Source organism: Triticum urartu, chromosome 2, assembly GCF_003073215.2.
Source record: "Triticum urartu cultivar G1812 chromosome 2, Tu2.1, whole genome shotgun sequence".
Classification (NCBI taxonomy): domain Eukaryota; kingdom Viridiplantae; phylum Streptophyta; class Magnoliopsida; order Poales; family Poaceae; genus Triticum; species Triticum urartu.
This window is the reverse complement of record NC_053023.1, coordinates 740,276,850-740,303,867: the sequence shown is the minus strand read 5'-3', so window position 1 is coordinate 740,303,867 and position 27,018 is coordinate 740,276,850. Positions and strand designations below refer to the sequence as shown.

At 43.4% G+C, this 27,018-nt stretch overlaps 1 protein-coding gene across 1 annotated transcript; it reads right to left on the bottom strand.

Annotated features, from left to right (window-relative positions):
• Nucleotides 1-2,751: 2,751 nt before the first annotated feature.
• On the bottom strand, nt 2,752-4,442 carry LOC125534560. Its single transcript, XM_048697753.1, has 2 exons — nt 4,295-4,442; nt 2,752-4,111 (listed from the first exon to the last, which is right to left on the bottom strand). Exon 2 carries the CDS (start codon nt 3,983-3,985, stop codon nt 3,383-3,385), a length of 603 nt encoding a protein of 200 aa, XP_048553710.1. The 5' UTR covers nt 3,986-4,111; nt 4,295-4,442; the 3' UTR covers nt 2,752-3,382.
• Nucleotides 4,443-27,018: the final 22,576 nt, after the last annotated feature.

Sequence of the window (27,018 nt, the reverse complement as noted above, 5' to 3'; positions counted from 1 at the left end):
CTTGAGATTCACACAAATTTCAAACAATTCAAATTTTAACTATTCTAATTTGAAAACTAGTGGCACTAGCAAAGTTAATCACAAACTTGAGATTCACACAAATTTCAAATAGTAAAGTTATTCATAAACTAGTGATTCACACAAATCTTAAAAAATTCAAATTTAAACTATTCAAATTTTAACTATTCATAAACAAATTTTGTGACCTAAAATAAAAAATAAAGCAAAAAAAGAAAATGAATAATGCAGAAAACAAAACAAAAAATCTGGAAAAAAAACTTATATTAACAGGAAAAATCTGGAAAAAAAATTTGAAATTACTACGAAACCCAACATCTTGGTCCGCCCCGCAGGCTCTGCGGCCGACACCATCTCCGCCACCCTGTTTCTTGGAGGGCGCCATCTCCGACCAGCCGGTTTCTTGGCAGTCACTTCTTCGCCCTGCCAGGTTTCTTGGAGTCCACCTTCTTCGACCCGCTGGTTTCTTCGTGGACTGCTGCTCCGCCCCGCCGTGTTCTAGGAGGCGCCTGCTCTGCCCCGCCGCCGTCTTCTTGGAGGCTCCTACTTCGACACGCTGCCGTGTTCTTGGACTTCCTTGCGCCTCCTTCCCGATGGCCGCCCAAGATCCGGAGGGTGCGTACGAAGTCACCCCCTGACCCGGGCATTCAGGTGAGTCGAGTTATTTGCTGCAGCAATTTGGACTCCTGCACGAGGTCGACCATGAAATTTAGGGAAATTTGTGGAAGGGCCAAGTCCAGAACAACTCATTTTATACTAAACATTTATGCTTATTTTTAACTCATTTTATCATACATTCAGAGCTAATATAGTTTTAATAACTTATGGCAACATGATGTGATAACGTTGTTAAATATTAATAACAAACTCATGGTACATTTGTAATGTTCGTCGTTTAAAATATGCATCCACTGTGCACAATCTAATCGTGTTTGTAATATAAGTGACATTAGATAGTTTTGACACATTACACCTTAAAGATTTCAATCCAATCCCATATATGAGAGAAAATAAGAACAAAAAATACAGTCTTGAAATGTTTTCATGGATTCATTGGTGATACTAGCATAAATAGAGTTTATACATTTCTGGTATGAATTTATGGTCTCGAAAAATATCCTGATAGCGATGTCTAGATTATGATTAGGCTTCGTGAATAGAAAATTCTAGAATAAGAATTTTTAATAGAAACAACAGGACTGTCCTTTCCTAGGTAATTTTTGCCATTATGGCATCCACCCATCAAAGGATAAATCCAAAAATGCAAATGAGAGGCAAAACTTCTTTTTTTAGGCATTTTATTAAAAAAAATTTATCCAACCCTTCCGAATTTGTATAAAATATATATAACCGATAGAATTAAAGTTGTCTTCTGGGCAAACAAGTTTCTTAGGAGTTCTGTCACTATTATTTCATAGACGATATGGTTAATTACATGACTGATGCTTTGAGGAGCTTACGACTATAACGACATGCTGAGGGTACCTACACTTGCAGGATGCCTCCATTGACCAGTGGAGTACTATCATGCGAAAAACCCTGGAAGAAAAAACTTCTTACTGCCATTACAGCCACTGCCTCACGAAAGCTTAAGACAGAACAAGAGACCTTACACACCGTACATCAAGGTTCACAGGACTAAACCCTTAAAAGACCGTTACCTTCACTAAGTCTACCTTGTTGACAATAGCGATCCACTGAACTTCAACTTCATCCCTAGGGTGCATGATTACATGGGTGACTGGGACTACGACAGCTACTGCCTAAACACCCTCCTGACCCAGACCCGGGGTTTTATCGACCGGCAAACCGGACAGCCCACTGTCTTTGAGCCCGACGTCACGGGGGTTCTGAAACTGCAGGAACAACTCCCAGCACGCGTCCAGGTTCATGGAGCGGTTCATGGTGCTCATCATAGAGTTCGACTTCCCTGGGCTCGTGGCACGCCATCAGCACACCTTGTTTAGGGCTGGGCTACTGCACCTTTTCAACCTTGAGGCCATAATGCATGGGCTAATCTGCGCTCGCAGGAACTCTTGAGAAGATCATGCATGGCGACCTCCAAAGGGAAGAAATGCATAGAATCTCCGGCTCACGGCAGGATTTATAGTGTTTAGCCAACTGATTCATATTCATATTCGTTCGCTTGTGAATATTGCTAGTTGAAACTGTACATGCTATAGGCGAATTTTGCAATATGAATAGTCAGTAGTAGTCTGACCACGGACTCGTTTGCTTGTGATCCCCCCTACATATACAACCTGCCATCTACAAGCACCTCACGTTTCTTGCATGTTCTTCTCTCTTGTTTTTGCCCTTTGATATACTCTAGCAACAGCAACAGGCTCCTTTGCAGGCGCAGCTTCCAGCGTTTTGCCGTTGTCGTGTTTTCTGCATGCGCTTCCACCCTCCCTCCCTCCCTTGCACATCCTTCAACCGCTCCTCGCATGAGCGCCCAATAGATCGATGGCCCAGCCACACATACCTGTACAACATTATCCACTGTTAGGTGCACTAGGATCAATGATTAATAAGGTTCAATATGAGATCTAGTTAGTTTTGTTCAACCATAGGACCATGGCCATCTTCCCACATATATATGTTTCAGCAAGAGATCTAGTGACAATACTCCCTCCGTCCCAAAATAAGTGACTCAAAACCGAGTCACTTATTTTTGGACAGAGGGAGTACATCAATAACTAGCATACCAAAAAATAGAATACACGGATCAAGTATCGCACAACTTCCAAGCAAACGGAACTTTTTATTGATTCCACTTTCTAGGAGGACAAAGCACAACATGAACCAGTGACAGTCAAGCAAGGATTTTGGAACAAGCCAAACGGGTTTCTACATCCAAAATGCTACAGGCATAAAGTGATCTTTATGACTAGACACTATGAAGGAGCGCGTGGAGCGGTGATCTGTGATCCACAGCTCTCCCTTGTGATTGAACTTGAGCCCAAATATGGTGATATGGAGCACACAGCCATCATGGTCTCCGAGATCCTGTTCCTCCTCCACTCGCTCCCGTTTCACGCACTCGACGAGGCAGAACTTGCTCGTGCCCATGTAGGTGAGAGAGGCTCCCATGTGCGGCTTCCGGTCCTTGCAGAACAACTTCTCCTTGGTTGTCTGGCAGTCCAGCTGCAACGTTGGAGTCGTGCTGTGGCAGCTGGGGGAGGCAACTTGGCAAGCAGAGATGTAGCCATCCCACCCAAGGCCAACCCAAGCGTTGAGCTCCCTGTCAAAGTGAGCTTGGCCGGTGAATGGCAAGGCCCACTCCCCATGCCATCTCCACACAGAATCCTTGGTGTTGAATGAGTAGGTGCCCATGCAACCTTTGCTAGGTGCCGTCATGAAGTTAGCTGTGGACATGAAGATGGTGCATCCATCCGGGTGTAGTGCATAGGAGTTGACTCGGCGGTGGAACGTTGGCGGTGGTGGCGGCAGAGTCTTCCAGGACCAGCCCTCGGTTGGTTGTTGCAGCGCATCCGGGGCGGTGGACCCCCATGACAATGACCCCAAAGGAGTGTTGTTTCATGCGGAAGTGGTAAGATAATGCATAGAGCATCTCACCAACGACCACGATGATGCCGAAGCCACAGACCATGTCAGCAGGGGCATGGGCGCCAATCGTCATTGCGGCCGTCTTGGTGTCGTAGATGAGGCTGCATCGCTGGTTCATGAAGGTGAAGATGTTGGTGCCCAAGGCAGAGAACGACATGCCGGGATGGGGTACAGTGCCAACCGGGCACTCTAACCGCAGGGTCGGAGGCTCCGGGAGGTGCCGGGCAGCGCCGCTGTGCTGGTCATCAGAGTCAGAGTCAGAGTCGAAGCTGTCGGCTTGGATCTTGTGGATGCTGTACCCCTTGGTCCAGTCATCCAACACGAGGTACAGATGCTTGATCCGCCGCGACCTCTTTTCACCGCCGTCGCCGGCATATCCCCGGCGCTTATTAGACATCCCCACTGCGATTTGACAGAAGACCTAATAGTAATAACAGAGTAATCTATCTAATCCCCCTCCTGCTGCAGCTCTGTGTTCACCAATCAAGCGTTCGAGCCTTGAATTTATGATGCCGCTGCCGCCCTGCAAAATCAGAGTGTTAGAATCGGAATTGGAGGGAGTGGAGGAGTTGGATTCCGAAAACGATTAGCAATCTGGTGGCGTGACGGAGACGACGGCCAGATCAGACGAGATCGGTGGTGAACACCTACCCAAATCAATTCGCATCTAGTAGCAATCACGGAAGCAAAGGGATCTGCTGTGTACCTGCCCTGCCTGCGGTGAGGGCGAATCGGGGACGGACGATGGCGCCAGACTGCGCCGCCTCGCCTCCCCGTCAAACCAGTGCGCCAGAATCAGCCCTCCAAGAATCAGTCCGGCGGCGGTGGAGTTAGCGCGACGGAGAGCGGCCGCCCAAGACCCAGGAAATATATGGCTGGTGTTTTCTTAGCAGAAAAGTATTCGTGGACGCTTCCCTTCCCGTGCGCTCGCTAATCGCCCCGCTAATGCGTGGGTTACAGCATTTCTAAAATCGTTTTAGAGAATAAACTGTAAAACATTTTTACAATATTTTTACTGGATAACGTGTGTACAGAAGAGATCCCGTATAAATCCTTCACGTCAAGTGTGGAGCCCACTAGTCAGTAGTATAATTACCTATCCATATCGTTTTCCTATCTTCCTCCCGAAGAAAGGAAAAGTGATCTAGCTTTCGGCTCGCGCTCCACCGCCGTTCTCCGGCGGCTCCCCTCGTCGACGACCCTGGTTGTCGGCGGTGAGGGAGGGTCGTCGGATCCACGCATGTGGATAGTTTTAGGCCGAAATACCTTAGTTTTTTAGGCTGTTCATTGTCTTGCCTTCGGCGACGGCGATGGTGGCGAAAAAATTCTTCAAATCCTCCTCAGATGAGATGATTGGTCCTATCGTTGGGGATGAATTTGGAATACAGTCTGTTCAAGCAAAGATGGTGTGGCGGCGACATCCTCGTGGTGGACATGTGTCCTCGGGCTCCGCCGTTGCGACGGCGTCTGCTCCAGCGTCGGCGCGGAGTTTGGAAGATAATCCAGGAGCGGATGCATATTGTGGTCTGCATCGACGACATCTGAAAGACGGAACGTGTGCCGGGTTCATGGTTGATGGATGGTAGGTGTGATTTCCTCCTTCAGCGTCTTAGTCATGGTGGAGTGTCAGATCTGGAGTTTGATGGCGTGTCCGGGGTTTTGCCCCGGCCTGATTCGTTCAACGTCAATGGCTTCATTTTTGGGGAGCCACCTTGGAGGTCCTCAAAGCTGCTTATTAGCGATGGAGCCCTTACGAACCGGAAAAAAACTTATATTAACAGGAAAAAAACTTATATTAACAAAAAATCAGGAACCGGGACTAAAGGCCCTTACGAACCGGGACTATAGGCCCTTTTTCTACCAGTGTATATGTGGTAGTATTTGATTTATATGCAAATTGAGGTCAAAATAACACTTAGTTTGCATATGTAGGTGTGGTTTACTTAATGCCTTCTAAATCTCCGTCGTAACCACCGTCGATCACCCACACCGTCCCGTCGCCGGCACCACCTTGTGGTGAGCCTCTTGTTCATGAAATTTTATATAAAAAATTGATGTTTGTGTGATTTGGATATATAGTTACTCGTATAATTATCTTACCCGTACGTTGTTTGTTATACATAGTGCCATGGTTTTGATATCCGTCCCCGTCGGCCCTCGTCCTTGTTATGATTCGGATGTGGTATATTCTCTTTTAAAACTATTTGTTGCATTTCGTGTTTATGACAAATTATGTCCATTAAGTTGACATAGATATTTTTATCTAGGAGGTATGTGAACCGGATGTGCATGCTGATTTCACTGAATCTTGTTAATCATTAAAGTTGATGAAGGAACAGTTGAAGTACTGAACTCACTACTTAAAAAAGAAAGTGACTACACCATCTTATTTGGGATAGTCAACAGGTAATTTCAATCATTATTAACTATATCTCGGCCTATTTAGTTCGTCATTTCCTGATATGAACTATTTAATAACCCCTTTATTCATTTTCTTTGTCGGCGGGCAGGGCTTGGGCAAAGTTCATCAGCGTCACTCCAGGCCAATGAAAACGAAAGCTGAAATGGTATCGACCCAAGATAAGTAATTAAGTAGTACTAGCTAGCTAGCTGCCATCTGTTTAATTAACATGCTTGATTAATTATTATCTGATCAAATTCCATTGTCGTAAAGGCCCTGAAGCAGGCGTCGGGGACTGATCTGTATGCACACTACGTTTGCGAGAACATTCACATGATGGCGTCCGAAAGGAGTAGATCTCAAAGACAGGACTGGGTACGTTTGTAGAACACTATTCACAATTTTTACACCATTATCGATATCTAGTCACACAACTAATACACCTGCATATTGATCTCCTTCTTAACAATTCAGAGAGGTGCGGGAGTAGCTCCTAGCAGAGGAGCGCATACAAGCAATTCAAGAGGAAATAGCGGGATTTTTGCTCGACCAGGTCATAGATCCCAAAGGAGAATACTATTACCCGCTACCGCCCCCACGAACCACTTCCAATTGTCATCGTGCTCTGAAGGCACCAATTAGACTAATGCCACTGGCTCCGAAGGCACCAATTAGGAGAAATTGTATATAGCTAGCTAATTGTATATATATACATGTGTGTATGTGTGAATTAATGGTGGTTGTGAGACATTCGATGATATATATATGATCGGTTCTACTAGAAATTCTATTTATATATATGCATAACGTGTACAATATGGAGTATCGTAAAATACCAGCAAACAAAAAAGAATTAAATGGAAAACACAAAATTAAATGAAAAAGAAATCATAAACCCAAAACCCCCCAACCTTTTAATACCGGTTGGTGTCACCAACCGGTACTAAAGGGCTCCCTGCCCCCGGAGCTGGCTCGTGCCACGTAGTGGCACTTTAGCGCCGGTTCGTGCCAAACCGGTACTAAAGGGGGGGGGGGGCTTTAGTGCCCACCTTTTAGTGCCGGTTATGGAACCGGCAATAAAGGCCTTTACGAATCGGTGCTATTGCCCGGTTCTGCACTAGTGTATGTACGCGGCACCTGCAGCGCAGGCGAACCTCGAGTCGTCGACTGCACTTGGATTGGATGGACCTGTAACTAATTTCTTATTCACAAGGTCATGGATTTGATTGTTGCATGAAACATAAGGTTTCTTCTTTTAGCGTACACATGTCGCGAAATCTAAAACAGCAAACACGCCCCTAAGGATCTAAGAGCATCTCTAGGGTATCCCAAAAAAATAAAACAGTTTGTTGTATACCGCAAAATCCTTTTTATGGGAGCGTGGTAGATCAGACAAAATAGATCCCTTAAAGTGTTACTGCAAATTTAAATAAAAGCTTTGCAGCTAGAACACGTTCGTCACCATAGTGCGTACATATGGATACGAAATTCGCTCTAGAAATTTAAGCTTAGCTTGACAGCGTCCTCACTCGTCGAAACAGAGGTAAAACTTCGCGCCGTCTTGCGGAGCATGTTGGGGAGGTCATGCTCCTCCTTGGCGGCGGCGTGGCGGTCGGTGACACGTTCTTCTCCGGGCGCCAAATCTTTCTCCATGGCGATGAGCTCCACATCGGCTTCCCAACACCTCTTGAAGTGCGGAAAGAGTTGGTCGTGGAGCACGTGGAAGCCGGCCCAAGGGCTTTGCCTGTAGTCTCACACTTGCTTCAAGCGCCGTGGATCCACGGCGGGCTGGCTAGAGCTGTCGGCCTCCGCGTCATGCCGTGCGAGCTTGCCCGGAGGCAACCCGCCACAACCGCCAACACCACCAACCATCTAGGAGGCAAAAAAATGGAGGAGATGCGACGGAATTTGTCGCCGGAGTTGACGAGGGCTAGCGGAGGGGTAGGCGGATTGCGGCAAATGGGATAGGGTTTTCTAACCCTAAAAGCCCTCGGCCCGTACATATAGCACCGGAGGGGTGCATATGTGGGCCGTCTGTATTTATAGGCCGTTGGGCTTTTGCAGGATCTGCTCGGCCCGTGAAAAACCAAGAACCTACAAAATGGCCTGAATTTTACGAGCTGGTGAGGTTTTGCGTGTTGGGGATCGTAGTAGAAATTCAAAATTTTCTACGCAACACCAAGATCAATCTATGGAGTAATCTAGCACCGAGGGAAGGAGAATGCATCTACATACCCTTGTAGATCGCTAAGCGGAAGCGTTCAAGTGAACGAGGTTGATGGAGTCGTACTCGCCGTGATCCAAATCATCGATGATCCTAGTGCCGAACGGACGGCACCTCCGTGTTCAACACACATGCAGCCCGGGCGTCTCCCACGCCTTGATCCAGCAAGGGGAGAAGGAGAGGTTGGGGAAGACTCCGTCCAGCAGCAGCACGACGGCGTGGTGGTGGTGGAGGAGCGTGGTACTCCAGCAGGGCTTCGCCAAGCACTATGAGAGACGAGGAGGAGAGGTAGGACTGCGCCAAGAGAGAGATCAAATCGCGTGTTGGGCAGCCCCCATACCTCAAGTATATATAGGGGCAAGGGGGAGGGGGAGGCGCCCTAGGGTTTCCCCTAGGGAGGCGGCGGCCAGGGCAGATGGGATCTCCCCCTTGGGTGACTTGGCCCCCAAGCCAGGAGGTGGGAACCCTAGATGGGGCGCCCCAAACCCCCTGGTCACGTGGGAATAGGTGAGGGGGGCGCACAGCCCCATAGTGGGCTGGTTTGCCCCCTTCCCTTGGCCCATGAAGCCCCCCAACACTTGTCGGGGCTCCCGAAACACTTTTCGGTCATGCTGGTCATCACCCGGTATCTCCGGAACACTCCCGGACTCCAAAACCCTTCTTCCAATATATCAATCTTTACCTCCGGACCATTTCGGAACTCCTCGTCATGTCCGGGATCTCATCCGGGACTCCAAACAACCTTCGGTAACCACGTACATCTATTCCCTATAACCCTAGCGTCATCGAACCTTAAGTGTGTAGACCCTACGGGTTCGGGAATCATGCAGACATGACCGAGACACCTCTCCGGCCAATAACCAACAGCGGGATCTGGATACCCATGTTGGCTCCCACATGTTCCACGATGATCTCATCGGATGAACCACGATGTCAAGGATTCAGTCAATCCCGTATACAATTCCCTTTGTCCAGCGGTAGTGTACTTGCCCGAGATTCGATCGTCGGTATCCGATACCTTGTTCAATCTCGTTACCGGCAAGTCTCTTTACTCGTTCCATAACACATCATCCCGTGATCAACTCCTTGGTCACATTGCGCATATGATGAAGTCCTACCGAGTGGGCCCAGAGATACCTCTCCGTCACACGGAGTGACAAATCCCAGTCTCGATTCGTGCCAACCCAACAGACACTTTCGGAGATACCCGTAGTGTACCTTTATAGCCACCCAGTTACGTTATGACGTTTGGCACACCCAAAGCATTCCTACGGTATCCGGGAGTTGCACAATCTCATGGTCTAAGGAAATGATACTTGACATTAGAAAAGCTTTAGCATATGAACTACACGATCTTTGTGCTAGGCTTATGATTGGGTCTTGTCCATCACATGATTCTCCTAATGATGTGATCCCGTTATCAACGACATCCAATGTCCATGGTCAGGAAACCGTAACCATCTATTGATCAACGAGCTAGTCAACTAGAGGCTTACTAGGGACATGGTGTTGTCTATGTATCCACACATGTATCTGAGTTTCCTATCAATACAATTATAGCATGGATAATAAACGATTATCATGAACAAGGAAATATAATAATAACTAATTTGTTATTGCCTCTAGAGCATATTTCCAACATTGCGGGATCTGCTAGAGATGCTCTAAGGGCATAGGATAGTGATACGGGAGTCGGCCATCCAACCATATCTATCAAATGTCCATATACATTTCCAATAGAATTTAAACAAATCAAACAAAATTCATGCAAACCGGACGATTTTCATTTAAACCGGACCAAATTCATTGCATTTTTGACATATTTCAACTAAAAAAACAATAGACACTTTTTCAACCTTGTCTAAATCTTCACCGGCCTTGGAGGCGTTTGTGTTGTACGCCCTATCTTTCCCATGCCCTGCAAGCTCAAGGGCCAAGAGCTTCAGGAAGTGAAGTTGCGGGAGATGAACATTAGGACATGGGACACGGCCTGACGCCATCGGTGTTGGCATTTCGGCGGGGTGCAGGAGGACCAATGCTACAACCTCCAGCTCCTCGATGAGCATTGGCTCGTGGAGGGACAAATCACTAGCGAACAGACAAATGAGGATGTCGTCGTGGCCATGGTCATGGAGGATTGCATAAACAGAATGGCATACGTCTGTAAGCAAAAGTAGCAAATACATTGCATAAGCAAAAGTTTTAAAAGAACAAGTAACAAGTAAAAGTAGTTTTCTCTTGATCAGGAGAGACAGGTATTTGAGAAAACCAGAATAATCATCTAGAAAGCAAAAAGTGTATACCCGTAGACAATCTTTCTAACATTTGATCTGTAAAAGACAAAGGAGAATGATCTTTTATAGTAGGCTTACTTAATTTTCTGAAATCTATAACCATACTATAACTAGCTACATTTCTTCTAGGATAAGATCATTTTTGTTATCAAGAACTGTTGGGAAACGTAGTAGAAAATAAAAAAATCGCCCTACAAACACCCAGGAACAATATGAAGATGTATAAAAGGTTTGGATCATGATCGTTACCGACTCCGGAGTGCAGCGAAAGTAGACAAGTCGGTGTAGATCTTACTTGGATTCCCTCAAACCGTTGATGACGATCCCTCGAACGGAAGACCGAAAGCACGACCTCTCTACTTGGTTGCAAACGTACGATTTTCACGATCCGACAATGCTTTGCCGTCTAGAGCTTATCATCGCTGTAGAATTAGAGGGAGAAGATTAGAACCATACATGGCTTCTAATTATGAGGATTATAGAACTAGGTCAAGATCTAATTGATCAACCAGGACCAACTAGAATTAGAGCTAGAACTAGATGAACTAGAGGAGATTCCAAAACTTGTATATCAAAAGGACCTAATACCTCAAGTATATATAGGTTACAGGGGAGGGAGGGGCTGCCACCAAGGAGGGAAAGACTCTCCTTGGGGTGTCGACCAAGGGGGAGGAGTCCTCCCCTTATAGGAATGGGGCGCCACTTCCTGTTGGGCCTTCGTGGCCCAATACTCTTTCCCCCACTAGACCTTTTAAGGCCCGTTGATATTAAATTAAATATAAAAGCCCTCTAAAAATTACTAAAGCCTTTTATCATTAATTTAATACCTTCAAAAACATTTTCCACCTATATATTATTTATCGGGAATATCCTGTATTGCCCGATAATCTCCGAAACCCTTCCGATGACCCCAAAACGCTTCCAGTTCTTCTTGAAACTATTTTGAAGATTAATGAAATAATTCAACAAATAAATCCTCGATACTCTCATCCTACTAACACTCAGCATATCATGATTACCTTAAGCTTGTGACCCCATAGGTTCGGTAAGTCATAGACATGAACGAAACCCCTTCGTTCAATGACCGATAGCGGAACCGTGGACGTCCATATCGATCCCTATGATTACACGAATGAAATTCGTGTAAAACTTTGGTTATCATGTGATGTTCCCTTTGCTTCACGATATTTTACAAAACCCAAGCCGATCGTTATCCTCCTGAGTCATGCACATGCTCACTATACCGTTCTTCTCGTTACCATTTTTGTTCTTCTTTCCCGTTGAAGTGTTTCGCCATCCCCGTGACATAGTCACCAGTGTCTGGCTAGACGATGATGGATGATGTCACACCGAGAGAGCCCTAAGAATATCTCTCCGTCGTCGGAGGAGCAAATTCCACTCTCGAGCTATCTAGTCCCTTGTCAAACTTTTCGATGTACCTGTAAGTTCTAATTATGATCACCTAGTTAGAGATGATGTTTGAGCAACCCCAAAGTACACCATGCAGTAGGAAGTGACTAAGATACTCTCACGGTCTGATAAACTAAAAACACATGTTAACACTGTGTTATAATAATTGATTTCAGACAATATTATCTCAAAGTATAACAAACAAGTTTGGGTCAATTCAATATGGTCGTTTTTCTAACGTCATACTCTCAATGTTGTGTTAGGACTATCGTTACACTTAACAATATCCTAAGATTCGGAAAACATGATCACCAACAACACTTGATCCAGTCTTAGAGGCATGACCGAGAACCTATTCTTTACTTCTTATCATTCCACACGTGCATATGAGTTTTTCACCGAATCACATATTCCAGGATCATAACAATTATAGAATGAAACATAAACTCTTAATTATAAACACAAAAAATATAATAATACAATATTATTGCGTCTAGGGCACATTTCCAACAGGATCAACAATAAATGCCAACTTTTCTTAGAGACACAATGAAAATGACTTACCCATCTACCCAACTATTGGATAAATTATACCAGCCTCCAGAAGCTTTACTATTTCATTTCGTACCACTTTCTTCATCTTAGAATTTAAGCGGCGTTGATGGTCAATAATAGATTTAGCATCTGGCTCCATATGAATTTTGTGTTGACACATACTTGAGCTAACGCGCTTAGAGATCATCCACATTATATCCAATTGTAGCATGATGTTGGGTTAGAGTTTTCAACAATCTCTTTTTCTCGTGCACTGAAAGATTAGAATGATAAATATAGTATATATCTTTTTTCATCAAGATAAGCATATTTTAGTGTATCTGGGAGTTTCTCTAGTTCAAACGCATGATCCACCTCAGGGGTGGAGGATATCCCAAAATCTGAATAGGTATTATGTTTAAGAATAGGCTCTTGCCTAAAGAATATTTTATATATCTCATTTGTTTCACTCATATGCATATCATTCTTAGGATCTAACAAATATTGTTATAAAGGATCAATAGGAGGCACAACAACAGAAGCAAGACGTACCAACAATTACATCTTCATTAGGTGAATCTCTAACATGATGTTGTTTGGTGAACATAAAAATTTAAATTCATGAGATTCATCGCCAAACTTAACTTTAGCCATTTGTTTAGAACAATCAATTTCAGCTTCAACAGTGTTACAGAAAGGTCTAACAAATATAATAGGACGGAAATTATATTGTTCAGGTCCAAGTACTAAGAAACCAGTAGGATATTCGATTTTACCACACAAGACATCAACGTCTCTAATAATCCCAATTTCTTTTATCTCGTTAGGTGAAATATCATGCATGACTTCTTAATAAAGAGAAAAAAGAATTGCACTTATACTGACACCAATATCACATGAATCATGATAGCAATGATCATCAATTTTTACAAAGACAACAGGCAAGCTAGCTACCCCTTTATTCTATCTTTCTTATTTTGTTCATTTCTAACAGGTTTAGCAATTCTAGTAGCATCTCCACAGAAATAAATAACACGCTCATCAAAAATTTCAACCAAAAAATCCTTAACCATGACAATTGAAGGTTCTATTTTAATTTGTTCTAGGAAACGCCACCACCAGTAAGTGTAAAACACATAACCACATGTGGCTTTAAGCTCATCAGCATCAGGTACCCAATTTGCCTTGTGGTACCCTTGGATACCTGGTATAGTGAAGTCCATAGCTCGCGCTACCTTTTTTATGAAGCCACATCACATACACAGAGATGACACGTGACGACGCATATCGTTAGAATTGATGAAAATGTATAAAAAAATGTGTGGCTAAGTTGTTGTATCATTTTTATGAGAACTACGTGTCATCAGAATTGACAAAAATGTATCAAATGTGTGGTTAAGTAAGTTGATGTATCATTTTTACGGGTTTCATAGTTCAGGCATAATATTGTAATCGTGCTACAAGTTTACACATCATGGTCGTAATTAATAATGTTAAAAAATGGTTGTAATTAACTCTTCTAAAAAAAACCTTATCTTTTGCCCCCACTTTTGGTTGCTATTTGATCATTCCCTATGAGGCTATGACATCTCGGTCCCGCACACAATAACCAAATTGCCCCTCGTTCCCCCATCCTCTTCGGATCAATCTCCTCTTCGTGCTCGGCCACGGCGGCGTCCCTCCCTCCGCCCTCTGCCTTTGCCCCTCCTCTTCGTGCTCGCCCACACCCCACCCCAGCTGGTCGCCGTCCTCGGTCACGGCGGCACCCCTCTGTCTTATCCTTGCTCCGGTACCGGTACCACCACCAGATGGCCCGATTCACCCCCGTCCACCCTCTCCCCCTGGCGGCGACCTCCACTGCGGACGCAGTTAGGGACTGCAGAGGCTTCCCAACGAGCGCTGCCCCCCTCTCTCTCTCTCCGACTACCCCACTTTGACATTGGATAACATTCATATGATCCCGTCTTCCTTTGTTCAGCTATTCTAATGGACTTCACTATGTATCTTTTGAATCACAGGCAACAGGAAATCTGGTGATGGTGTGAAGTGTGCACCAACATTTTCAAAATTACAAGCCAGATCTGCAACAACAAAGACTTGTTTTGCTGTCTTTCATCGCATTGCAAAATACAGACATTCCGATATTCTATTATAGCAAGTTCTTAATGCATTATATCATCATTACGAGCCATGGTGATAGAATGCCCCAAAGAAACGGGTTTAATCTGCAGCACACTGTTTCAATCTCTGCCCCATTTTCATTTTTCAGTCGGCAAGTAGAAGCCCATAATGCTAAAATTTAATCCTGAACCGAGTACCTGAGTTTCTGCTTACGGACTGTATATGTTACCTTAATTCAACAGATAAAGTTTGAGCGTAGCAGTGCATGTGTGTTTGTCTTGGGTCTTCTACAGATTTGAGTTGTAACACATCATACTTGCAATCTTGTTTTGTATGTGGCTTTCTCCCACATTAATCATTCTGATGTGTTACCAGATCTTCCCTTGGATCTTCACATGGACTTCGTGTGAACTCTTAATTCTCTAAGACTAAGAAGAAAATTGAATAGAAACTGCAACGGCATAGCTAGTAGTGTCAGTTGCACTTCCAATGGAAGTGACCATGCAGTTGGTGCTAAAGGTGATGATCGTTTAGCTGATGTTGACTCTACCACATGCCATCAGTCTGATCTGCCATTGAACATTGACATTGGTAGCAAGATGGTACTAACTTGAATTCCATCTTATTGCAATATTTGTGCTTTATTGAACTGTTTTTTATACTTGAGACTTTCAATTTATTCCTGTGCTTTGTTAGTTAAACACTTATTTTTTATCTTCTCAGTAGTTAACTTGTATTGTTAGTACCATACCATGCTTTACTACATGCCTACGTCATTCTTGTGATCAGTAGAAAACTCTTATGCCACTATTGACATGCAGAAAAGTTTTAATGGCTCATCTCTAATTAGCTAAACACGTGAAATATGGGATATGGCCTACTCATTTTGTGTAATTGGGTGATGCTATAAGCAAAACAATGGCCAACTATGAGTACTAACTGCATCCTTTTTCCTACAGAAAACTAATCATTATACTGGTGCGCAAAAATATTCTATCATCTTTAGTGAGATTTAAATGGGAAACAGAGGCTAGGGGAATATGATTTGTTCAGTAAACATGTGCACAGTTTCTTCTTGGAAATGCATTACACTTTATGCAGCAAATAATCTAAATATTGATGGTGAATAAAATGGAACAAAAATTTGGATAGAAACAAATGATTGAATGGTGGCAGAAATTTCAGTACATGGTAGAAGATGTGCTATACAGTTCATACCTTGTGCATAAAAGTATTTGTGTAATTGTGTTTAATTTATGAGACAATACCAGTCTTTTTATGTTGAAACATCAAACACCACAACACCAAACTTTTCTGGCCTCATTTATCTGTACATGAAGTTCTGTTCTGGTAATAGTGTCCATTATACAGGGTATGCTGTTCGTTTTCTTAACATATTTTCCAATATTAATTCTTGAAAGTGATACTAGCAAACCATACAACTATTATTATGCTGTGCTACTTGAACATTGTGCCAAAGAAGTTATGATACTTCGTATTTGCTCAATCAGGTATCCAAGCGGTCTTCTCGTGCTGGCAAATAAGTTAGGGAAAACATGCAGGGAACAAACTGTTAGGGATGAATTCTTGAGGGGATGAAGAGAGGGTTGTGATGGACATCAGTATACTTCCCTCGGGGTTTGTAGATTTTAGCGACTTCTTAAGGGGGGTGAGTTAGATTTTGGTGAGGTATGCACCCTATGATCCTCTTCTAGTAGTTATTTATAGATGAAACAAGGAATAAAATATTTTAGTTAGTGACTATGCTTGGTCTGTGATTAAGTAATGTGTGAGGATCTTCGTGATAATGACGAGCTCATCGTGCATACATCAATGATAATATTACTATGTTAGGAATCTATACTACTTTTGAAATATTGAATTAGGTTAAAGATATCATTAGTTGTTAAAGATATCATTAGTTCTATTCTTTAACTTGCAATTATGTGTTCCTTTCTTTTCCAAAAGATTGCTACTGTCGCCGCTGCTTGTTTAAGTTTCTAGATCATGACCAATGACTTTATTGCTGCTTTGTTGAGTTTCTAGATTTTAATTTAAGACCATATATTGAATTTCTCACATTTCATACCTTGAAACATGCTGCTCATGATATCACCAGAAGTTTGGGAAAAGAATTTTCCTCTACTATGCAATGCCGTCCTTTTGCCTTGTACTCTATATAGTAGACATGAAATGATTTTGGGAATTCTCTGCTTATAGGATATAAACAATGAGCACAACGTAGAACCCTTGTTTAAAGGGAAATAGTATGTTACATTTCTTGACAGGCAAATAGAGAACTGTATGCCAATATTATCATTGTGTTTTTTCTGTAACATTTGCATTTCTCATCTGGTTGCGACTTATGACCCAGCGCTGAGAATATATATACAATACAATTGAGGAAGTATAGAGAAAATGCAAAATTAAGGCTAGAAGTTAACCAGCTGCTGTGGGTAAAATGGAGAGCATCCAAAACTGTTGACCTAGTGGGATTTCAGAGCTCTCAACTCATCATCCAGGCCAAGTTGAGTATTGAGCCCAAATGTGCCTCAGGAGAGACACATACGTATACAAACATGCATGGATTATCCAACATAGCCATAGTCCTAGATTGCCTGCTTAGGAATGATAGCCCAACCTTTTGGGTCTACATGCTAAGACCCAATGAATTGTCTGATACATGTTTAGAAGTGTAATTTAACATTTTGAGACCCCAATTTAACAAGACTAAGAGTACTCATGACCAGAGGGACTCCAACTCCATGGCGCTAGCGGATCACCAAAGAACAGCCTCCTCTCGAATTCCTTGAGCAAGAAGAGAGACAGTAGGAGTTCTCCCCTTGTAAACGCACTCATTACGATGTTTCCAAATGAGCCATGCAACCACCATGAGCAAGGAGTGGAACCCCTTGTGCTGCCGAAAATCAATCAATAGTGATGCTTCAGAGTTCAGACCACCAAATTTGGAAGGATAGATGGTGTTGACTCACTAGAACTGATTGCACTAGGCCAACAGATCGAAGGGTCTCCAACCAAACCTGTTTGGTGAAGACACAGTCAACCAACAGATGAGTAATAATTTTCTCCACCTGATCAGAGGGGACATTTTGAGGGGTGAGTCAAGCCTCGGTGTGCAAGGAAATTAGTAGTCCAGCAGCGGTTGTGGCAAACCAACCACGAAGTGCTTCCTTCACTAGTAGGAGCCCAAGATTTCCAGTGTCGGCTTGGGTCAAACTTGGTGCTGCCCTCAAAGAAGGATTTGCAAGCGGATCTGGAAGAGAAAGTACCTGAAGTAGTAGCAGTCCAATTTGCCTGTCCTCGACGTTCTCTTGCAGCTCCACTACAGCTTAAAGTTCCATAATCTGAAAAAAAAATCCTTCTAAGGCTTGAATAATTGCCAGTTATTGCTAATGACTAACCCAGCAATTATCTTTTTTCTGACAAACGTAAGCCCCCCAAAGGAGTAAAGGACCCCCCTGCATATATTAAAACAGATCATAGTATAGGAACATAGAAGTCCCAAATTTCAGAAGCAACCTGGAAATAAATATTACAATTCGTCCCAGAAGGGACACGTACACCACCCACCGCCCATGGACAGTCCGTGTGTCAGTCTGAACCACAGGAGTCGCTTCGAGCTTTGGAGCGGCTTCCATGTCACTGCTACTGACCGGAGCAGGCCTGGCGGCCGGCAACACCGCAAGTGGCCTGCGACGCACTCTAATGACCCCTCTTGGCTTGCGGGTTATGCAGCTACCACCGTGGCGAGGATGAAGCCAAGGGATATGCCGACGGCATGAAATAGGATGAAGCACATGCTCCAGAAACCAACAGATAGCCCCTGGATAGGGCAGAAGGGACCGCAAATGGTTCCAGTAAAGGACAGCCTTGATTTGGTGCATGGAGACGGGGCCGTTTGGATTTATGCCCACACCAGCCCGACCAAAACGACGGCGTGCCAAAATTTTGGCGAAGGAAATAGCCACCGGGAAGTCGCCCACGCGCTAGTGCAGAATCACAAGTCTGGCCAAAAAGTTGGCTGTGAGCCAAAAACTTGGCTGCGATCCAAACGCTGCCGAACCTGTGGTCAACGACCAAAATTTTGGAAGGGCAGCTTGGGGCTGCCATCCAAACAGCGCCGAAAGGAAAACATCACCAAATCGGAAGAACTGGTGCACCAAATCGGAAGAACTGGTGCCAGAGCATGCCGAGAAAACATGCACTGATTCTCAACTTTTCTGCTCGAACCAGATGCACTAGTGCAGAACCGGACAATAGCACCGGTTCGGAAGGCCCTTTAGCACCGGTTCGGAAGGCACTAAAGCCCTCCCCCCTTTAGTACCGGTTCAGCACGAACCGGTGCTAAAGGGAAACCATGTGGCACGAGCCAGCTTCGAGGGCCGGGAGCCCTTTAGTACCGGTTGGTAAGTACCGGTTGGTAACACCAACCGGTACTAAATGTTTGTGGGTTTTTGTTTTATTTTGTATTTTTCAATTAAATTTGTGTTATCAATTTAATTTAGGATTGTTTTACGTTATAATGAGTTGTAGTCGTCATCATCATCATCATCATCGCATATTAATAAATAAATAAACTCTAGCTAGCTAAAAATCATCATAGTCGTCTAATTACCACTATTTAATCATCATAGTCATTACCGCTAGCTATCTAATCATCACCAACGCTGGCTAGCTTAAAGAGGAAACATTCACTTTGTAACAGAAGCAAAGATATCATCAAATTCAACATAATCATCACCAACAACGAAGTTCAGGACACGGACATGAGACAAATATTAATTAAGAGCATGAACTAGTAGCTACTCCTGCTGCTCCCTCTCAGGTAGAATAGCATAGAACATGTATAGCTCTCCTGATTCATCATACTGGAGCATGCAGATGAATCTGTCTCCTAATCTTGGGTTGCGCTTCTCCTTGCTGCCCCCTAATACTTCTCTGCGATCGTTAACAATTTTGCTCCAATCTTTCACTATTAAGCATTCTTCGCTTTCAGAAATCTTGAATGCACTCATGTGCAATGTAGGAAATCTTGGTCGTAATCTAACCATTGACATGCGACCTTTTGTCTCGATCCACTGAGGCACAACTGTCATCGGAAGTCCCTGTTGAAGAACATCGTATAGTAATTAATATACTAAGCAATGAAAGTTTAGCTTCAAAAATAATGTATGCAAAAGATGCACTAATTAAGGATAAATATTTAAAATCTTACCATCTTTTGATTATAGATGTGACCATAGTTCAATACGATCATCATTGGTCACACGTTTTGAGTACTAACATTTCTAAGTTCAGAATTTTTTTTTTGTCTTGACAGTATTAAGATCCTCAAGCCACGAAACATAATGACTTATCTCCTCGCAGTTTAGTTGAGCCCCGGGGCAGTAGTAGGTCCTGTCTACCAAGCGCCGGACATGTTTGCTTGAACCGAAATAAGTTGACAATACAAATTAGTTGTCAACTATTTTTGAATAAACTGTATCAAAGACATAAACATATGCATGCATGGTTGAGAAAAACTTACCAAATGGTAGAACTGGAGGCGTTTGCACATCGACCCAGATGTCTATATTACCTTCAATATCATCTTCCGGACGAATATCAAAGGTGATAACCATATCAGGCTCAAATGCATAAGCCTTGCATAGTGCTTGCCAAGTTTTGCATTCAAAATAGGTGTATGTGTGTCTTCATTATATAATTTGACGTTGAAAGTATACACATGCTCCGTCTTCAAGTAAACTCTCTTTACCTCCATATCATCTATAGCACTAAAACCTATCTTATCCAAGACAAAAATTCTTGCATGGCAGGGATGCGCTAGTAGAATAGTGAAAATTTAAAATTATAAGTTGAAGCAAATGAAGCATAAGTTTTGCATTCAAATAATAATTGACAAAGTGACTTACTGTATCAACTTCGAATGTCTCATCCAGCTTGATGCTGAAGCGTCTACCATCAACAAGGAAATTTTTGTCGCACAGGCCGCGCTGGTCTTCACAGTGTTCGCACATAATGAAATCTTTTTCATCGTCAGATGACATTTCCTATGTTCATATAGGTGAAACATTAAACATCTATATCTAGCCAAATATATATTCACCTAACATTTGACATTAATATATCTAACTATATTCATCTCTAACAATTGACATTACTATATATTTAACTTTTCTATCTAATTCATCTAACATTCAACATTAATCTAACATTTATATAAACTCAAAATATATAAAAAATTAAATAAACAGAAAAACTCATTAATAAATAATATTTTAATTAGATCATCAAATCTCAGATACCTAAATTTTCTTACTAAAAATAAACTAGTTGTATTAATTATTGAACTAGTTCAAATCTCATATACCTAAATAAACTAGTTCAATAATTTTCTAACTAAAAATAAACTAGTTATATTAATTATTCAACTATAGTTCTAATCTCTAGTTCGACAATTTTTCTATCTAGCTAGCTAATTCATCTAACATTCGATATTAATCTAACATTCGATCATCTAATTAACTTTTCTAAAAAACAGAAAATAAGTAAAAAAATGTGTGTGTGTGTGTGTATATACGTATATTATGTGTGTACGTATGTGTGTGTGTATGCGTGTGTATGGGGCGGGGGCGGCGGCGTACGGGGCGGGGGCGCCGGCGTACGGGTCGGTCGGCCGGGTGCGCGCGACGAGACGACGGACGGCGCGCGGCGCGGCGGGTACGCGAGGAGAGCGAGATACGTACGTATACGGGACCGCGGCGCGGGACGACGACGGACGGTGGCGCGCGGCGTTCGGGGCGGCGGCGAGGACGACGACGATGACGACGGGCGACGGGCGGCGACGACGGGAGCGGCGCGCGAGAGGTTGGAGACGCGAAGAAGTGGGGAGATGTAACTGAAATTTTCGTAAGTGTTGTATATATAGGAGAGGCCTTTAGTACCGGTTGGAGCCACCAACCGGTACTAAAGGCCTGTTTTCCTGTTTGGCTAGGCCAAGAGGCGGGAAGAGCAGGCCTTTAGTACCGGTTGGTGGCTCCAACCGGTACTAAAGGGTGGTCTTTAGTACCGGTTGGAGCCACCAACCGGTACTAAAGGCCTTGCGCTGCCACCCCGCAGTTCGCAAAGTTTAGTCCCACATCGCCGGGCGAAGGGCAGCCGCACTGGTTTATAAGCCCAGCCGCGGCTGCCTCTTTGAACTCCTCTATATAGCAGGCTTGTGGGCCTAATTTCTGCGCGCTGCCCTGTGAGTCTGCTGGGCCTTTAGGGCCTGTAATTGCACGCCTGTGGCGTAGCAGGCCCACAGGGCAGCGCCCCAATTTTTTTTATATTTTTTTCTTTTCTCTTTCTTTTATTTATTTCTTCATAGTTTTTTGTATAGTTTTTTCTTTTCTGTTATATTTATTTGTGAGTAGTTTTTCATCTAGTTTGCCAAAATTCAACATTTTCAGAGTTCATTTTGTAGTGATTTTCAATTTCACGGTCATTTTGTGAACGATTGAAAAATAGCAAATATTTTTTTTTTCTTTTCTACTTTATTTTTTCTTCTATTTATTTCGGAGTAGTTTTTTCTTTTCTGCTATATATATTTTCTTCTATTTATTTCTAAGTAGTTTTTTTATATAATTTTTTTCTTTTCTGCTATTTTTTTCTTTTCTGCAAAACTTGGTGGTCAAAGTTTGGAGTTATAACCAAAGTTTAAAAAAAAGAAATGCCGACGTGTAGTGTAATAAGTCCGGAGTTGTAATAAGTTATTAAAAATAAAAAAGAGGAGCAATGCTTCGTTAATTTGCTTCAAGCCTTTCGGAATAGTGTAAACTGCACTGCGCGTAGCTCCGTGCAATATACCATATTCCTGAAGGCTTGAAGCTAAGCAACGTGAGCATTGAGCCTCTTCTTCATCGTCTCTGCACTCAGGGCTTATAAACCGCTCCTAGTCCCTCTTTCTTGGCGAGGTGGGACTAAAAAACAGCTTACTAAGAAACTGTAGTACTGGTCACCCTTTAGTACCGGTTGGAGCCACCAACCGGTACTAAAGGTGGTGCTATGCCTGCACAAAATTTAGTGTCATTTAGTTCAAAAAAAATCATTGAATGCATGAAAAATAGCAAATGAAGGCAGAAATGGTTGAAAGTTGATGGCGTCGCTTTGAATGGTGCATACTGAATGCACAAAAATTCTGAAGTTGTAATAAGTTTAAAAAAATGAAATGCCTTTGTAACAGATGAGTTTAATTTCGTCAGAAACCTGACTACTTCGAAAGAGATTGTTCAGTTTGTAAACGAAGTGCATCCAGTTTTAGCCGTAAGCCTCTCTACTTTCTTGTACATGCTATGTGGGTGAAATGATGATATCATGCCAAGTTTTAACTTTTTCAGAGTTCATTTATAGTGCTTTTCAATTTCCAGGTCATTTAGTTCTCAAAACAAATCATTGAATGCATGAAAAATAGCAAATGAAGGCAGAAAGGGTTGAAAGTTGATGGCGTCGCTTTGAATGGTGCATACTGAACGCAAAAAATATAAGAGCATTTACATCATGATCTTATATTTCTTTACAGTCTAAATTGTCAATATGATCTTATAACATAAAAAATACTTTGATCATCAATGATATTTGTGTGTACAATCTGAATTTTCAATATGAGTCATCAACGATTTATAAACCGATGAAGACTCATATTGCGGCCACAAATTCTACACATAGAGTTCAATGAAGACCAAGTGCTTGTGATAGTTTGAGAAATAACATATTTAAGGTGGTAAAAGGCTTGTTAGGGGAGCGAGGTGGGACTAAAAACAGCCTGCCACAACGTCATTAGTACCGATTCGTAGTACGAACCGACACTAAATGGTGATGGTGGGGCCATAGCCTGACCGCAGGCTGACACAGCCTCTTTAGTACCGGTTCGTGATACGAACCGGTACTATAGGTTCGCCACGAACCGGTACTATTGATCGCCGCCACGAACCGGCACTAATATACACATTAGTGCCGGCTCTAATGCAAACCGGCACTAATGTGCTTCACATTTGACCTTTTTTCTACTAGTGATGGCACCTTAATGTACAAGCACTAGATTTCAAGCACAAGAAGAAAGCCGGTCATGAAGATCTTGTGGGGAGCAAAACCGGCAAAGTAAGAATGGATCTGAAGCAGGGGATTTTATTGGAAGGAAAGGAACGAGCCAGATCTGCTGACATAGAACCCATCTTCACCCCTTGGCAAGAAGCGAAGGATACAAAAGGATCTGGTTCAGCAAGATCTGGAAGGGGAAGGTTATTGGAGCTGGGACAACCTGGCTTTACCATGGTAGGGCCATCGCCAAGAACCACAGAGACAGCAACCACGAGCATGGAGAAAATCATATCTCGCTGATGCCCCTCATCGGCAAGAAAAACCCAGAAACAGCCATAGAGGACTCAAGAACAGCTACTACTACACCTAGACTACACAAGGGAAGGGCCCCTCGCCCTACTTGCCACCGGCTAGTCCGGGGAGGAGAGGGGAGGGGCCGGCGGAAGGAAACAGGGAAGCTTAAGCTAGAGATGAGCGAGCGGAAAGAACGAGGCTGTGGGAGGAGTGTGTTACTACGCTGGTCGTTCCGCTGCTAGATGGGTTGTGTGGTGCGCAACTATAACCCACCAATTATCAATAAGCACTAATAAGGCAGTAACAAGGGTCAATCAACTGAAATATAGCAGTTCCAAAATACTGCCATTAATAATTGAAAGAGATATTCCAACACCACTCATCGTGCATGGATCTGTACATTTCCTATGCAAACACGGATCACTCTCCATCTTTCACCAACTAAAATATAGCAGTTCCAAAACCAGCGTAACTTTGAGGCTTATGATTCATTATTCTATTGATAGGCAGCATTAATGTGTCGATTGTAAGTTTATAATCCTCCTTAGGCTGGTCGTAATGGTAGTATCATAGCTAGTATCATGCATGCCAACTAGGCAATTTTGATGATTTGTCATAGCATTAAATGAAGAAAAATAGGGTGTAGTATCATATCATGATACCGTATCATATTAAATGCTATGCTACTTTGTGTCATGCATGGCAATAAATAAAGTACTACATGATACTAATATATGATACTATGCATTAGGGAAGTAGTATCATACACTAGTATCATATGCATGATACTAATATATGATACTCCTCATTACAACCAGCCTTACTTGGTTAAGTTAGGGCTGTAGTTGATAACTTAAATCTTGGTAGCTATTGATAACTCTATGCACATTTCTTCTTCTTAATGCAATGATATACACATCGCCTGCGTATTTGAATAAAATTATGGCACCACTGCAGTACATTTCTTGGACACATATATTAATTCAATTATTAAGGTTTTTTTGGACAATAATAATGAGTCTACTATTCATTTACGGTCACCTGTATTCATTTCCTATTAATGTTGCCATTTCTTCTTCAGGGGATTGGTCAAAAGAGAGGATAGTATATTCTTGAGCTCCTGGAGGATCAGACCACTCAAATCTGGAAGATTTCTGTGGTATGAAATACTTAATCCTGACGGTGAAGGTCACTTGTATTTGTGAGCTTCTAACATAATGTGATTTGGCAGCTTTCAGACTTGGGAAATATACTCCCGGTGAAACAAGCTAGATCTTGACATATTCAGACTTGTGAAATATAATGTATGTGCTTACATATTTCGTGAAATAGATTCAGGATATCATACATAAATAGGCACTGGGATCTTCAAATGATCACTAGAATGGACCGTTCCCTCGCAATCACTAGAATGTTGTTGAGCATTTGTGGCACAACGGGTGTGGTTGCACTGTAAATTGTCAGCGTGTTGTTCATGTAGTTGCAGTTGTACTCATAGTAGTCGGCTTGTTGCAGATGCTATTGCTACTAAACGTAGACCAATAGCCCTATCTCCTAACACTAGTTTTTATCTAATGGACCCCAATGTGTTTTCATATATGTATTTGTAATTTCTGCATATTGTTTATGCAGAATGGCAAAAAGCAATATACTCTGTTGGTTTTAACGAGGTCAAGAAGTGTCTTGCATTAAAGGAATCAATAATAGACCTATCTCCTAATGCCCTTTTCCCTACTCTCCTACAGGTGAATAGAGTGAGGGCAGCAAAGATGCGCAAACCAATCCCGACATCTATTCGGCGACGGCGTTGGCCTTGGCTCCATCTCCACTGCCTGCCTTCCTCTTCCAAAGATGTAGCCGTTCGCAGTGGCGGTGGCCTCCGCTCACTGAATCGTGGCTGGAGCACTCTGCCCGCTGTGATTTCTGTGGTGATGTCACCAACAGGCGCCGTCGCATTCCAGAGCAGGGCGAGAACAAGGTGCGAGGAGATCTCGTTCCAGGCTGGGCGTCCTCGCCCAAAGTGTATATATGCGCGTGTGCTGAATTCTTTCACGTGCGAATCAAGGAAAGATTGATGAGTAATCATCTTGTTTCGGTTGGAACTTGGAAAGTTGCCGTTTGTTTGTTGGTGCTCTCCATTGTCAATCAATTACACAGTAGTATATATGCTCAGACTTGCATTACATTTTGCTGGGCTTTGTTTTGTTCATCAGTTGTCTTTCTAGTATGTTTGATTGGTTGCACAGTTTAGACCATATGAAGATACGTAGCTGCTGGGGGCAGCAAGCCCGGTCCGATGAGTGAGTAGAAAAAAGAATCGTTGTCCAGTTCATATATACTGTATGTTGCAGGAAAAGGAAGCCACAGGGTGTTAGGCTTGAGTAACACAGCGTCCATAACGTATCAAATGTAGACAGTGATACGAGTGAACCAACATATATATACATCCTACGCAGCAGGCTATACGTACGCTACACACCACTCCAAAGCTGGCCAAGTTGACGGCGCCAGTGCCACCAGGGCGTCCTCTCCCTCCAAACCTTGCGCACAAGGCGGCGCCACCAGCTCGCCCTCGGCTCCTTCCTGAGAGCGCCGACCTCCAGCGGCTTGATCTCGACGAGCGTGAAGCTCAGAAACACCTGCTTGAGGATCCAGCGGACAGGGCCCCAGTTGAGGTGGTTGTCAACCACCTCAATGTGCATCTCGCCGGCCTGGAAGCGGAAGGAGCTGCAGACCACAATGTGGAGGACGGCCTTCTTGCCCACCCATCCCCTGTAGACCCTCCTCTCCCACCCGTCGTCGTAGTAGTCTGGCCCGGCCATGAAAGAGCCAAGCATGGGCCCTCTCAGGTGAATCATGCGCGCGAGGCTTGACGGCGCGGGCACGCACTCGGAGTTGAGCAGCTTCTCCCACGACTTCACCTGGAGCCTGCACGGCTCCCAGCCGGCCAGGTGCGGCGTCGCGTCAACCCCGCCGATCACCTGTATCACTCTGAGGACCTCCACATGCTTGGCGCCCCTTTTGGTGGTCCAGACGCCGCCCGACTTGCAAAA

Coding starts and splice junctions, on each gene's coding strand:
- LOC125534560 (XM_048697753.1), bottom strand. CDS start 3,985: ATGTCTAATAAGCGCCGGGGATATGCCGGCGACGGCGGTGAAAAGAGG.